This window comes from Malaclemys terrapin, chromosome 23 (assembly GCF_027887155.1).
Source record: "Malaclemys terrapin pileata isolate rMalTer1 chromosome 23, rMalTer1.hap1, whole genome shotgun sequence".
Taxonomy (NCBI): Eukaryota; Metazoa; Chordata; order Testudines; family Emydidae; genus Malaclemys; species Malaclemys terrapin.
Window position 1 is genome coordinate 2,749,382 of NC_071527.1, and position 14,483 is coordinate 2,763,864.

The following is a 14,483-nucleotide window of genomic DNA, read 5'->3' on the forward strand; positions in this document are numbered from 1 at the left end:
ACCGAGAGACAAGCTCACAAGCCTGGGATGGGGGACCCCCATCACCACCCCAACTCCTCCGCCATGGAGAAGACACCACAAGCTGGCTCCAGCAGCCAGAGCAACGGGGGGGGGGGGGAATAATGTGCCCCCCTCCCCCAAGCAGGGAGAAAGGACCAGGATTGGGGGGAGGAGGGCAAGCCCCACAGCTGCTCTCACCTGGCCCCCTCAAATACACACAGGGCCTGCCCCCCACCCCATAGCCTCGGGAAACAGCCTGGCTGGAGACAGCTCAGACCCAGCAGGGATGGGGGATCAGGGGGGCACCAGAGCTGGGGAGGCAGGGGGGGGGAGCAGGGAAGAGCCATCAGATGATCTGGCCACGTGGGCTTCTTTCCTGCACCCAAAGTTACCGGCTGCCCCCCCCCCTTCCAGTAGCCCCCTGGGAGCATGGAGACAGGGCAAGGCCCAGGCTGGTGTTCGGGTGGGAGGCAAGGTGCTAACAAGCCCAAGAGGGATGGGGGGGCGGGGAGAGGCAGTGGGGGCTGGCTCCAGATTGGACTGTGGCTGCCAACTCCTCCCCTCACTCCCATGTCACCCCCCCCCCCCCAATCAGAGACAAAACCAGGAGCCATTGTGGTCTGGGCACCGCTCCAGGCGGCTGCAAGGTGCAGGGGGAACAGATGGCTGGGCTTGGCGAGCGCTTGTGCCAGGCGGGGGGGGGGGGGGGGGCTCACACACACACAGGACCTCCCCCCCCCCCGCCCAACCCCTGGAGCCCAGCCTGCACGTCCCCTCCCACCAGCCCGCAGCCAGGAGGCCTTCCCCCGCTGCCCGTGAATCACCACCAGGACAAGCACAGGCACCTCCCAGCCAGGAGGGGGGAAAAGCCGTGTCCTGGCAGGCCCTGGGAGAGGTGCCCGGGATGGGGGGGGGGGGGACAGGGCTCCCCCAGGACCGGCCTGCCCAGGTGACTCTTGGCACCACCGATAAGAGACCCGGGAGCCAGGCAGCAGCAGCGTGAAACGTGACCAGGCCAGGCCGGGCGAGCCCTGCGCGGACCGCGCCAGCCTCGACTCGCTCTCCTTCCCAAGGACACGGCGCCGGGGAAGAGGACACAGGCCCCCCTGCACCGTCCCTAGCACGGAGCCACAAAGATGGAGACACCGGAGGTGTCCCATCAAGCAGGCCCTGGCCCGATGCCACGCCAGGAGTCACACGCTGCGCCCGCCCCCCCCCCCTCGCCCAGGAACACCCTCCCCGCCGCTGGCCACAGCTGCGCCAAAGCAGCTCACGCTTCCCAGGGGCAATTTGCACAAGCGTTTTTCACTGTGTGTGTGTGGGGGGGGGGGTTATTTATTTATTGCTGACACCACCACCCCGGAAACTTTGCTTTCCTGTGAAAATATTTCCCCACAAGCAGATTCACCCCCTCACCCTGGCCCCCAGAGCCGCCGTGGGTCAAAACTTTTCCGTGCAAGACTTTCACCAGGCCCGTGTCTCCCACCCCGTCTTGCTGCCGCTCAGTTCCAATGCCTCCTTCTCAGTTCTTCCCCTCGCCCCAGCTCCCCCTTAGCCCAACCCCCCCCGGGCTCCCTGCCCCCAGACCCCGACTCCCTGGCGGGGAAATCTGACCGCACCGGCACCTCCAGGGAGCAAAGGGCTTTCACTGGTCCCAGGATTATCTCCCTGCTGGGCGGCACGTGGCTCTAGGACCCCAGCACCATTAGCCCATGCGCCCCGGTGACTCCAGGAAACGCTCCCCCCACCCCCACAGATCCCCTCTCACAGCGCAGAGGTCGAGGCTAACAAGGTCGCGAGTTGCCAGGCAGCACCAGAGGGCAAGGGAGGAAGTTTCCAGCATCACTCACCGGTCAATACGAAACAGCTGGAGAGAGGGGATCAGCCAGCCGACTGGGCCCAGCTGAGACCATGGTGCCCCCCTACCACGCACCTGCTGCCCGGCCCGGCACTTCAGCCCCCGCTGGCCCAGGCTAGCCAGACACTACGGGGAGCCGCCGGCCCGGTGAACGAGGAGAAACAGGCCTGGGCTTCGCTCCAGCTGCCACTGACCCTCTGCTCTGGCCTCCCCCTGCCACCCAGCGGGACCAGAGTGCTTTGCAATACCTAGCACAGGCAACGGGCACCACCCAACTAGAGCCCTACAGCTTCCAGACTGGGCCCCTAACACACACACTGACCCACGGTTCCCACTTTAACCCCCTGCCCCGGCAACCAGGCAAACGTTCTCCCCGTTGTGCAAGTGGGGAAACTGAGGCAGGGAGGCGAAGCAACTCCCAAGGTGGCCGAGCTGGCGGTGGAACCCAGGAGTCCTGACTTCCCGCAATCCTGCTGTAACTACTAGATCCCCTTCCTCCCCCAGAGCCGGGGGATAGAACCCAGGAGTCCTAGTTCCCAGCCCCTCCCCCAAAAACTATTACCCAGTGACCCCTCCTTCCACATCCATTGCCAGCCTGACTGCAGGGGGCTGGGGAGGACACCCCCCAATAGGAGAACCCCTAAAAGGAGCACCCCAGATGACAACAATCACAGAGAGACCCCCAAGTGCAGGCAGGGGCCGGGCCATGACAAGAGGGAGGGTCCCCCAAACCCATCCCTGGGAGCTGGGCAAAGCACTGGCCAGGGAACAATCCTGCCCCAGAGCCCATGGGGGGGGGGGGGGGAGAGAGAACAGGCCAGACGGGGCTTTAGTAGCTGCATCCCAGGCCCCAGACCACCCTTTGCACACCCCCCAGCTGCGTCACAAGCTCCACCCCCCCACACACACACACTTTGCACCTCCCAACACCCCCCCCCCAGCTGTGTTCCAAGCCCCAGACCCTGCAGGGCCCCTCTTTGCACCCCCAACCCTCCAGCTACATCACAAGCCCCCCCCTTTGCAATTCCCCCCCCCCGCTGTGTCACAAGCCCCAGACCCCACTCTCCACCCCCCCTCAGCTGCGTCACAAGCCCCAAACACCTCCCCCCCCCCCCGGACAGAGTTGCACAAAGTTTGTCCCAGCATCCAACGCCCCCTTCACCTGGGGCGGGCAGAGCTCCAGCCACCCCGGGGGGGCGCAGGCCGGGCCCATCCGGCTCGTGCTGCCTTGGGGACCCAGGAGGTTGCACGCAGCAGCTGGCTGGAAAGACGCTGCGGGGGGGGGCTCCCCCAGCTGAGCCCATCCCCCCCCTGCACCCCGCGCGCCTTACCTGGGCGGGGGGTCCCGGGGCTCCGCAGCTCCGGTGCCGCCTCCGCCGGGCTCTGGCCGGGAGCAGGTGGCTGCGGGAGCCCGGGCAGGCGCTGATGTCACCGGCGGGCGCTGCCTCCTCCCAGCCCGGCCCCGTGCAGGCGGCAGCCGGATGAATTATTTAAAGGTGCAGGAGCCATTTGCAGCCCCAGTCCGGGGGGGGGGGGAGAGAGCGGGGGGCGACCGCCCCTCCTCCCAGCGGCCCTGATTTGCAGGAGGGGGCGGCGGCTACAGGCCGTAATGGGGAGCCCCCCCCTCCCAGTGCATGGGGTGCCGTGGCGGACGTGCACTGTAATGGCCCCCCCCAATGCCCCGTGACCCATGTGCATCATAATAGGCCCCCCCAATGCACCATGACCCACGTGCATCGTAATGGGCCCCCCCAATGCACCGTGTGCATCATAATGCCCCCCCAATGCCCCGTGACCCATGTGCATCATAATGGGCCCCCCCAATGCCCCGTGACCCATGTGCATCATAATGGGCCCCCCCCAATGCACCATGACCCACGTGCATCATAATGCCCCCCCCATGCACCATGACCCACGTGCATCATAATGCCCCCCCCAATGCACCGTGTGCATCATAATGGGTCCCCCAATGCACCATGACCCACGTGCATCGTAATGGGCCCCCCAATGCACCATGACCCATGGGCCCCCCCAATGCACCATGACCCACATGCATCGTAATGGGGCCCACCCATGCACCATGTGCATCATAATGGGGACCCCCCCAATGCACCCGTGCCCCACGTGCATCGCAATGCCCCCCCATGCACCATGACCCGTGTGCATCATAATGGCCCCTGCAATGCATGAATGCCCCAGGGGGTCAATAGGAGGCGCTCTTCCCACAGCGTTGGCATCGCCTCAATCCCCAGCGTGCTGGAAGGGGATGTTGTGCTGATGGGGCCCCTGGAGATCCCGACTGCTCGTGCCCACGACATCCTGCCAGCACTCCACCAATGGAGGGGTTAATCAGCTGAAGAAGGGGGTCTTCACTTCCTGTCCCAAACCGAGCGTGTTGCTGAGAAGCTGCTAAACAGCTGCCGCTCCCCACCCCAGAGGCAGCTGCATTTCCGGCTTGGGGGAGCGATCTTTGTACGACCTGCTGCTGGGCTCCATCTCCGTGTGGTGACCCCCCCACCCATCTAAACAGCTGCCTCATCCTGCCCCAGAGGGGGCTGCATTTCAGTGAGAGGTGATCTCCAGTCTAGCTAAGTTGCAAAGCATCCTGGGAATCGTCTTCCGAACCCTGGGCCTGGTCCCAGCTAAATCTTGTGCCCGGGGAAGGGGGAAACCCTCCCACCTCCGTCCTCTTCTGAAGCAGCTAAGTGGCTAGCCGGAGCCCTCCTGCCCCACTGCATGGGGTACCACTGAGGCTTTGCCAGTCTCTGCCCATGGCGGATGGGGGGTGGAGTTGTTTTTTGCGGGGATCTGACCTACACATGGTCCTGGGGCGCTGGCTGCTTTATGGCACCTGAAGCTGCCAGGCAAAGGTGCTCCCAGGCCGGTGAGAGAAATGAATAGGGCAGGGAGATCTGGGACCGGGCATCCCCCCGGTTGGAGGGGCCTGAGACCCCCGCTGCTAGCCTCATCTGAGGGGAGAGACCCAGCCCCTGCCAGCTGGGTTGGCTGCTTCCCTCCCTGGCATGCTCAGCCTGACGCTCCCCTGGGGCCCTCTGCATTAAGGGGCGTTGAACGGGGGGCAGCCCAGGGGCTCGGAGTTCCCCATGTGCCAAACCTCTCGGACTCTGAGCCGTGGGGAGAGGCCGACTCACTCCCTGCTGTGTGCTCGGGCCAGCCTGGGACCCCCCTACCTCCCGCCGGAGACTGCAGAGCACCCCACGGAGCCCGTTCCCCACCTTGGCCCCGACAGGGGGAGCCAGGCGGGTGGGATTTTCAGCCCCCTCCCCCTGAATGCTTTTCCCTTCGCCTGGTCAAAGGCAGGAGGAGATGGGCCCCCCAGGCACCGCGTCCCCAGCCGGGGGAGAGCCCATCTCTGCACTAGCCCCAGGGGAGCGGGGCAGGAAGGGGGGGCACTGGTGAATTTCCCCATGCAAGGAGCCAGGGTTTCCCGGGGCAGGCGGGGCTGGGGCCTTGGTCCTAACTCATTTCCCCCCTCAGGGGCCGGGGGGGGGGCTCCTCCCCTTCTCCCACAGACCAGGCCCCTCTCCCAGCCAAGGTCCTGGCCTGGATTCAGTGCCAAGTGGGGCATGAAAATCTGACCCCCCGCCTCCATTTATACTCCCCCCCCCACCGTCAGAGGCCTCCCCCTTGCGAGGCTCCAGGCCCCTCTGCTCTCACTAGGGGGAGCCCCGAGCCGGGCCCAGCCACACAAAAGGCCCAGCTGCTCTGGGGATGGTGATTAAAGCCAAGAGCAAATGGCTCTTTTGTGTTTTCAAAATGGTGCAAGAGACAGGAGGCCTGGGGGGGAGGGGGCTGCCGGGCACCCCCACGATGAGAGGCCCTGGGGGGGAGGGGGCTGCCGGGCACCCCCACGATGAGAGGCCCTGGGGGGGGGAAGGGGGCTGGGGTGCCCCCCCCACAGCTGGCTTCACTCCAGCTACCAGGCCACATGTTAACCCCCCCCCCCGAGAGCAGCTCCCCGGGGTCTTGGCTGAATGCCGCATCCGCTTGCACCCCCCTGGCCAGTGCCGCCGACTCCCTCCGGGCCCAGGGGTGTTCAGCCAGCGTGTGCTGAGCCACTGGGGGCTTCTCCCCTACCCCCGGCCCTACAGGGCAGGGCCCACGGGAGGGGGGGCCGGGTCGAGGGCTGAACTGCCAGTGCCCTGGAGTCTCCTACCCCGGTGCCTTTTAAAATCAGCCCCCAATACTACGGAACCCCCCCCTGCCGACACTGACCGCCCCACGCTCCCCCTTGGGAAGGCCAGCGCCGGGCTCTCCAGAGGGCCCCCCCAGCTAAGAGCCACCACGGAGCGTCTGAGCCCCCTCTGGACTCGGCTGGGGCAGATCCGCACGGCTCGGGCCAGCCTCACCTATGGTGCAAAGGGGCCCTGCCTGCTCCTAGCTGCCCCCCACCCTGCCGGGTTATAGACACCGCCAGAAGAGCAGTTTGGAAACTCCCTCCCTCTCCCAGCCCAGGGCCATGCACTGTCCAGCTGGATGAACCGGCCCCTTCCCCTCCGGCAGGTGCCCACAGCTCCACAGCCTGGCAGAGAGGAGGGGAAGGGAGCCGGGAGTCCTGGGACAGCCAGCAGCTGGATGAGACCCCTGCAGGGAGGGCACAGGGTTGGCGTCAGGGGTGGGGCACTTCAGAGCTGTGCGATTGGCACATGCTCGGGGGTCCGTGTGCCCTGAGGCCCCAGGGCTCTACCCAATCCCACAGCTCTTCTCACCAGGCAGGCTGGGGGCTCTGCTGTCCACCCCATAATTATGTTTGGCCTCCCTGAGGCAGCCGGATAGGGTCTTTGGCTCCTGTTGGACTGTTGCCCTTGGTGGCTTAAACAGCTGCCACGTTCCAACCCAGAGGTGGCTGCATTTTAGCGGCCATTGTAGTGTGGTAGGTGCCAGGTGCTGCATAGAGACCAGGGGCCTGGACTGGCTTAACTCCAGCTCTGGGCTCCGCCCTAGGTTGGGGGGCAGAACTGGGTTCAATCACTTCCCCTCCCCAGCTTTTGTCTAAGCGCCTCAGGGCAGGGAGAGTCTCAGCAGCTGGGGGCCCTGAGGTGTTAGATGCGACCCTAGACCCACGGGAGCTGCTCAGGGAAGATGCTGGAGCAAACAGAGGGGCCAAAGGGGAACACCCCGGTTACTGGGCATGAACCCAGCTCGTGAGCTCTCGCTGCTGCTGTGGGTGGAACATCCTCTCCCCAGTCCACCATGAGGAGTATTGAGCAACTAGACAAGGCAACCAGCTGGGAACTGCGTCCCCCCAGCCTCCCTCTCCTCTTGCAGGGGGTACGGGCTTCGCAGAGCAGCGGCTGTTTGTGCTGGGACCCAGCCACGCAGGAGTTAACGGCGCCAGCAGCCGCCGCCCGCAGGTACAGCTGAGCAACCCGCTGCTTCTCCCTCCTGGACTCTGCTCTGGCACGTCTCCTGCAGCACTTCCCACAAGCCCGCTGCTGCGTCATTGCCCGGCTGCCAGCGAAGCCATGTTAAGCAGGCGCTGGTGCCAGACCGGGGCTTTCAGTGCGGAGGGGGGGTGGGGTCAAGGTCTGGGCACGGAGCTCGCTCTCCTGGGGAGGTGCGGAACATATTGGGAAGCAGACAGGGCTGGGTACTTGCCCCATGGCCAGTGGCCCCCACCTCTTAAAGCCAGGCCCGGCCCTACGGTTACAAACCAAGAGAAACGGGCTCATGCCCTTGGGAACAGAACAGCACTGCCCGAGGGGGAAGGTTGGGTCAGCCTGGCCCAGCGTAGCAAGGACTATTTCAGCGCCAACGCGCTTTGTTCTCCGCTGCCCCAGAAGCATCCGACAAGCTGCTCTCCTGCAAACATATACAGCAAGGAGGCTCTCGCCTTCCCCAGCCACCAGGGGACCGAGTTGGGCCGATCCCCCCACCCGCTAATTAACCGTGGGCAAGAGCTGGGCACTGTGGCATCTCCGCTGGGGGGTGGCGTCAGCAGCTCCGGGTCGGAGATGAATGACTCAGCAGTGCTAGAGTCCTTGCTGCCGCCAGGCCCAAAGCATCAGCCAGGCTGGGACAAGCTGCCCCGCAGGGCACAGGGAGCCCGGGGGAGGGAAGGAGGCAGTCCAGGCCCAGGGATCAGCTGGGTTGGAAGCTAGTTGCACCGTTTACTAGCCCTGTAAGTTATGCTGCCACCCCTAGAATCCCCCCCCCTCCCCCACACACACACAGATCCAGCTGTCACCCCCCACCCAGAACTCTGCCCCATGCAGCTCCTCCCCCCCCAGTGACAACAACCCTGCTTCACGTTTTAAGACAGATGTTTTATTGGAAACTTTAAATACACTCTGCAGACACGACACGACACCCAGCTGGGGCCCTGGGGAGCCGGGTGGGGATGCGGTGGGGGAGAGGCACGACGGAGCCAGCGGCTCATGAGTGCTCCTCGGCCAGCTTGTCAGCCTTCGCCACAGCCTCCTCGATGGGGCCCACCATGTAGAAGGCCTGTTCCGGCAGGTGGTCGTAGACGCCTGCGCACAAGGGAGCAAGGGGCAGCAGTGAGGAGGGGGACTCCCCACAAGGGGGCAGCAAACACCAGGGCTTTTACACAGCTGGGGAAGGTCCCTGCAGCTTCACAGGAATCATCTCAGGGAGGAGGGGGCTGTTCTATTCCCCCCCCCCCAGCTCGAAGAGCAGCCAAGCCCCTGCCAGGCAGCCCAGCAAGGCGGCCCTGTACCTCAGTGCCCCGCTTGCAGCACCAGAGGTGGGCCCAGCCTCCCAGCTGGGAGTCTCCATGGGCCGCAGCCATCACCCCCCACTGCTAGGGCTGGGTTAGCCAGAGTCAATAAGCCCCACCCCCAGCACCTCACCTGCCAGGATTTCCTGGAAGCCCTTGATGGTTTCCTTCAGAGGGACCAGTTTGCCCGCGTGGCCAGTGAAGACCTCGGCCACCTGGAAGGGCTGGGACAGGAAGCGCTGGATCTTGCGGGCGCGGGCCACTGTCAGCTTGTCCTCCTCCGACAGCTCGTCCATCCCCAGGATGGCAATGATGTCCTGGAGGGATTTGTAGTCCTAGAGGGGAGAGACAAGCGCTGCAGGCCACCGGCAGGCTGGCAGAGCTGGGGGCAACCAGAGCTGCCCGCTCCTCAGCAGCGAACCAGGGCTCCCAGATCCCACAGGCTGGATCCTAGAGCTTCCCCTTCCCCTCAGCCTAAGTCTCTAGGCCAGCTGCTTCCAGCGACAGTCCAGCCCGGGGGCACTGAACGGGGGACCTCGAGGTCCCTTCCAGCCCGTCGCAGAGTCCCCAAGCGCCCCCCCCCCAGTCTGTGCTTCTCCCCTCTGGAGGGACGGGGAACCGAGCCGCAGAGAGACTAAGGGACTTGGTCCAGCTAACAGCAGGGACCCTCCCACGGGGCCTTTGTCGCTCTCACGCCTGACTCCATACACCCTCTCGTAACAGCTCTCACCTGTAAGATCTTCTGCACCCCCCGGGCCACGTCATAGTGCTCCTGCCCCACGATGTTGGGGTCCATGATGCGGGAGGTGGAGTCCAGCGGATCGACGGCAGGGTAGATGCCCAGCTCAGCAATGGCGCGCGACAACACAGTCGTGGCGTCCAAATGGGCAAATGTGGTGGCAGGGGCAGGGTCGGTCAAGTCATCAGCTGGCACATAGATCGCCTAGGCCACAAGGGAGATGCCGATGATGTCATGCTACAGCCGGCACGACGGGAAACCCCTCGATGAGCCGGGAGAGGCCGCTGTGTCTGAGCGGGCACTGAGCGGCCACTCCCCAGAACAAGGGCCGCTCGGGCGCCGGTTACCTGCACAGAGGTGATGGAGCCCTTGCGGGTGGTGGTGATCCGCTCCTGCATGGTGCCCATGTCAGTTGCCAGGGTGGGCTGGTACCCCACGGCTGAGGGGATTCTGCCAAGCAAGGCGGAGACCTGAAAGGGAGCAGGGCCAGGTCAGGCGGAGGCTGCAGAGACACGGACGGCCTTGCCCAGAGGGGAGCCTTTCACGTGGATTGGACGAGGCGGGGCAGTTCCACGTGAGCCACAGAGAAGAGCCATCTGGAGCTACAGGGAGAGTTCCTCCCCCCTGCCCCCCCTTTTTGCTGGTGGCCAATGTTCCCCAGCTCACCGCATTGGCCAGGGGACCTGCCAGTCAGGCTGGGCAGGCGACCATGACTCCCTGGTGCTGCCCTGCCACCATACCTCAGAGCCAGCCTGCGTGAACCGGAAGATGTTGTCTATGAAGAGCAGCACGTCCTGGCCCTCCTGGTCCCTGAAGTACTCTGCCACTGTCAGCCCTGTCAGTGCGACCCTGGCGCGGGCACCCGGGGGCTCATTCATCTGCCCGTAAACCAGGGCGACCTGCAGCACAAGGGGAGCGAAGGTGTTACCAGGCCCCACCCAAGAACCTCCTAGCTCTGCCCCCAAGGACCATGCGTTTCCCCAGTGGGGCTGACCCAGAGGCTCTTTGCTTGGCCATCCACACAGCACTGCTCAGGGTACGCTGCGCAGACGCGAGGGTTCGGCTTTCGCTCCTGGGCGAACACAGTGGAGCAGCTCAACCCCCTGGGACCTTAACCAGGGGCGCCCCCTCACCTTGGAGGTTGTGTCCTTCAGGTTGATGACCCCCGACTCGATCATTTCATGGTACAAGTCGTTCCCTTCACGGGTTCGCTCCCCGACGCCAGCGAACACCGAGTAGCCACCGTGGGCTTTCGCCACGTTGTTGATCAGCTCCATGATCAGCACAGTCTTGCCCACGCCGGCGCCGCCAAACAGACCTGGGCGAGGGGGGAGTGGGTGGGGTTGGTTAGCTCAATAGCGCCCCGACAAGCAACTGCTTTGCCACGAGGCTCTCCCTGCCCCCGCCCCTTTTTCCTTCTCAGAAAGTAGATAGTGGCTTCAGCAAACTCAGAAGAACGAAAGTCATCAGGTTACTCATCAGCGAAGGAAACAGGGCACGTTAGCAAGGGCAGGAACGGACACTACTTCCGAACCCACTAAGCTCCTCTTACTCAGCCCCCCCTCCCCCCAGTAACAAAGCGTCCTAAGCTCTAAAAGGGAGCCCAGCTCCATGACCCATGCGCTGACCCCCTCCCCGAACCCCGCCTCCCTCCCCCACATGGCCCCTTTGATCTGCAACGTACCGATTTTGCCGCCCTTAGCATACGGCGCCAGCAGGTCCACCACCTTGATGCCGGTGACCAGGATTTCTTGCTCTACGCTCATCTCAACAAATTCCGGGGCTTCGGCGTGGATAGCAGCAAACCTGCAAGACAGGGGCCCAGGGAAGCACGTCAGCTTGCAGAAGGCGGATGGCATTCAAGGCCTGCTAGGGCACACCCTGCTGCGTGCCGCGGGCAGGCGGCCGCAGCTGGAGGAAACACAACGAGCCGTTGGGGTCTCTCTTTTTGAGGGCAGCTCTTAGCAGAGGTTCAGTGCCACCTCACTGCTTCTCTGCGTTTGTACCGCACCTAGGCAACGGGGACCCACGGTGGCTGGATTCAAGGCACTGTTGAAACCGAAGGGTAAAAGTGACTGAATTGGGAGAAGACACCGGATGTTCAGTTTAGCTCCTGCCATACAAGTCCCAGTGGAGGGACTGCAAACTCACAGCTATTTAAGAAGGCCCAGAGGGCCTGTGACATACCCGCCCCCCATTCTCTCATGCAGCCCAGCCTCTTTCAGTTCGGATTTGCAGGGGCTTGCTCCTTCTCCCCCGCCCTGCGAGACTGGAGACCGTTTGCACTTACTGTTTGGTCGTTATGGGGCCTCTCTCGTCGATGGGCTCCCCAATCACATTCATGATTCTACCAAGGGTCTCGGGGCCTACGGGGATTCTGATTGGGGCCCCGGAGTCCAGCACTTTCTGTCCTCTCACCAAGCCTTCGGTACCATCCATGGCGATGGTACGAACCGTGTTCTCACCTGCCAGGGCATGGGAAAGGAGCATTACATGGATGCTACATAAAGGCCATCACAGGTAACAAGACAGTGGCTGCAAAACCTGTCTTGACTGACCACAACAAGCACAGAGGTGCCTCATGGGGGGGGGGGGGGGGGGGGAGGGGATCTCCTAACTTAGCAGGGAGGACAGTTCCAGGGACGCCAAGTGGTTAGGGCTCTAACCTGGGAGAGCTACCTTCAGCTCCCTGCTGTGACACATGTGGGTGACCTTGGGCAAGTCACTTAGCCTCTGGTACTGGAGGCTGCATAAGTACCCAAGGTGGAAGGGACATCAGAGCAGGCGACATGCCCAGGAGTCCCTGGGAACAGTTTTCACAGCATCCCCCGCTGTAGCTTCTTCCTAGACAGATCCAGGCCAGCAGCCATTTTAAGCCGGCTCCTCCTCAGATCACAGACCTGGCTTCAGCACGCTCAGAAGAACGAAAGTCATCACGCTGGATCATCAGGGAAGGAGGGAGGCCTCGGCCCTATGCCAGTTACAGACCCGGAGGGGCCGCCACTTACCCAGATGCTGGGCCACTTCCAGCACCAGCCTGGTGTCCCTGCCCTGCACCTCAAGGGCGTTCAGGATCGGGGGCAGCCCCTCGTCGAACTGGACGTCCACCACGGCGCCAATGACAGCCACGATGCGGCCCGTGGCAACCCCGGGCTTGGCGGCGGCGGCCGCCTGCGCTGCATAGTCCCGTCCTGGGAGAGAGCAGAGGAGGGGAGAGTCAAGGTCAGACACTGGGGCCGAGGACAGGCTGCTTTGGGGGGGACCAGCGGCTTGTCAGAGGGGGCTGGGCCCCCATGGGAGAAAAGATCCTTGCAGCTGTTGCCCACCTGCACCCCAGGGGTACCAGCGCCCCCTGCTCCAGGACAAGTCTCCCAGCCCTGAGTCTGGCCTCCCGCAGCCGGGGGGAGCCCAATCTCCCTCCAACCTGGGTCAGTCCCATCCCAGCCCCAGTGCCACCCCCCCACCCCCTTCAGCCCGGTCCCAGCCCAGCTCAGCTCCCTCCCCGCGAGCGCCCCCCTCTGGAGCCCGGATGCCCCGGGGTCCCCCCCAGCTCCGATCCAAGCCCCCCCCCAGTCCCGCCCGCCCCCCCCCCACTGCAGCCCGACCCCCAGATCCACCTCCCCTGCTCCCTTCAACCTGGGACCCCCCCCGGGGCTCCCCCATCCCGGCTCTCCGCCCCCCGGCCCCCCCCCAGCCCTCCGCCCCCCCCCGCCCGGGACCCCCCCCATCCCGGCTCTCCGCCCCCCCCGCCCGGGGCCCCCCCGAGCCCGGCTCTCCGCCCCCCGGCCCCCCCCAGCCCTCCGCCCCCCCCCGCCCGGGGCCCCCCCCATCCCGGCTCTCCGCCCCCCCGCCCGGCCCCAAGGTGACCCCGCCCTCACGGGCTCCGCCGGCGGCCGCGCCCCGCAGCAGCAGGTCCCGGAGCGGCCCCGAGGCCCCGGCCGGGCCCAGCGCCCCGCGCCGCAGCAGGGGGGAGGCGGCGGCGGCCGAGCAGCGACCCACGAACCCCAACATGGCGGCGCAGAGTGAGCCCGGCCGCCCGCCCGCCTAAGACCTGCGCGCGGGGGGCGGGGCCGCCTGGCCCCACGTGACCCCGGCCGGCGCGCTCTGTTGGGCGGCGGGCTTGCCAGGCCTGCGTCCCCGCGCGCTCATTGGGCAAGGCTCCTGCCCATCGCTCCGGGCCCGTCTCTTCCATTGGGCGGGAGCGCTGCCACTCAGGTGACGCTGCCCCTTCCAGTTGGTCGGCGCAAGGGAGGAAATCCTCCGCGGCGCTGGAAGAGGATTGGTCGTCGGGGCTGGAAAAGGCGGGCTCACTACTTAAGGGCACAGGACCCAGGAAGGCGTGACCACGTGTCCTGCCTTGTCCTTGCTCTAGGGCTGGGCCAGGGAGCCTTGGCCTGGCAGCTGGGGGCTGCCCAGGGGCTGGTTTGGGGGGAGGTTTTTTTCCTGACTCCTGATCCCACAGGCCTTTCTCAGCCCCTGGAGCCGACATGGCTCCCGGGGAGCGTCTACACCTAGCTGGGCCCTTGGCCTGGTTTCAAGCCGGACGGTCCATTTTTCCATTGGTTTGACCCCTGTCCAGCACTGAGACAAAAAACGCACGGGGGTTGGTGTGGGCTCACTTTGAAGAGGGCAAAGCTCCTTCCCCACGGGCGGGACCTTGCCCCAGACACTCCTGGGACGGAGCCGGGGCTGGGGGGAGGCGTCATACGATCCACCCTGCCTTGTAAACCCAGCCCAGCGGGAGCCGGGCTGGTGGAGTTCATGCTGCATTGTAAACCTCAGCTCACACTTGCTGGGTGTGGGTCGCTCAGCCAGGCTAACGTACCCACGCTGCACCATGCAGCCCTCGGGGCTGGGATTTGAGCTCCATCCGCACTGCAAAATGACAGGGCTTGGACCAAAATGACAATGGGACCCGAGCTCTGACCCATCCCCCTAGCAGGGTCCTAGAATTCGTGTGAATGCTTGTTGACCCGAGGCTGATTTGTGGGTGGACGGAAGGGGAATCGGAGCCAGCACAGGGATTTGTCCCAGGTCACACAATGAGGCAGTAGCACAGTTAGAAACAGAACCCAGGAGAACTGAATGTCATCTCACCCAACCCAGAGCTGGGAAGACAACCCAGGAGTCCTGGCTCCCATTTTCCCTCCATTAACCACCTCACTCTCTGCCAAATCGACATCCGT

General features: G+C 64.7%; 2 protein-coding genes and 2 non-coding genes across 5 annotated transcripts in view; all 4 read right to left on the minus strand.

Annotated features, from left to right (window-relative positions):
* BAZ2A (bromodomain adjacent to zinc finger domain 2A) overlaps positions 1 to 3,267 on the minus strand; it is a 39,500-nt gene extending 36,233 nt beyond the window's left edge. The window contains exon 1 of one of the 2 annotated variants that reach the window (XM_054012232.1): positions 3,190 to 3,267. The gene's annotated coding sequence lies outside the window, so the exon portion shown is untranslated. Of the gene's footprint in view, positions 1 to 1,850; positions 1,873 to 3,189 lie in introns of those variants that run through there. The other variant, XM_054012236.1, reaches the window with a different exon arrangement.
* Positions 3,268 to 8,124: 4,857 nt separating this feature from the next.
* Positions 8,125 to 13,323, minus strand: ATP5F1B (ATP synthase F1 subunit beta). Its single transcript, XM_054012366.1, has 10 exons — positions 13,176 to 13,323; positions 12,306 to 12,488; positions 11,588 to 11,762; positions 10,982 to 11,103; positions 10,431 to 10,615; positions 10,038 to 10,196; positions 9,645 to 9,767; positions 9,289 to 9,501; positions 8,692 to 8,893; positions 8,125 to 8,352 (listed from the first exon to the last, which is right to left on the minus strand). Exons 1-10 carry the CDS (start codon positions 13,306 to 13,308, stop codon positions 8,255 to 8,257), a joined length of 1,593 nt encoding a protein of 530 aa, XP_053868341.1. The 5' UTR covers positions 13,309 to 13,323; the 3' UTR covers positions 8,125 to 8,254.
* Positions 10,712 to 10,785, minus strand: LOC128828540 (small nucleolar RNA SNORD59). The gene has a single exon (XR_008443198.1). It is a non-coding gene; the product is annotated as a small nucleolar RNA SNORD59 (small nucleolar RNA).
* Positions 12,180 to 12,253, minus strand: LOC128828541 (small nucleolar RNA SNORD59). The gene has a single exon (XR_008443199.1). It is a non-coding gene; the product is annotated as a small nucleolar RNA SNORD59 (small nucleolar RNA).
* Positions 13,324 to 14,483: the final 1,160 nt, after the last annotated feature.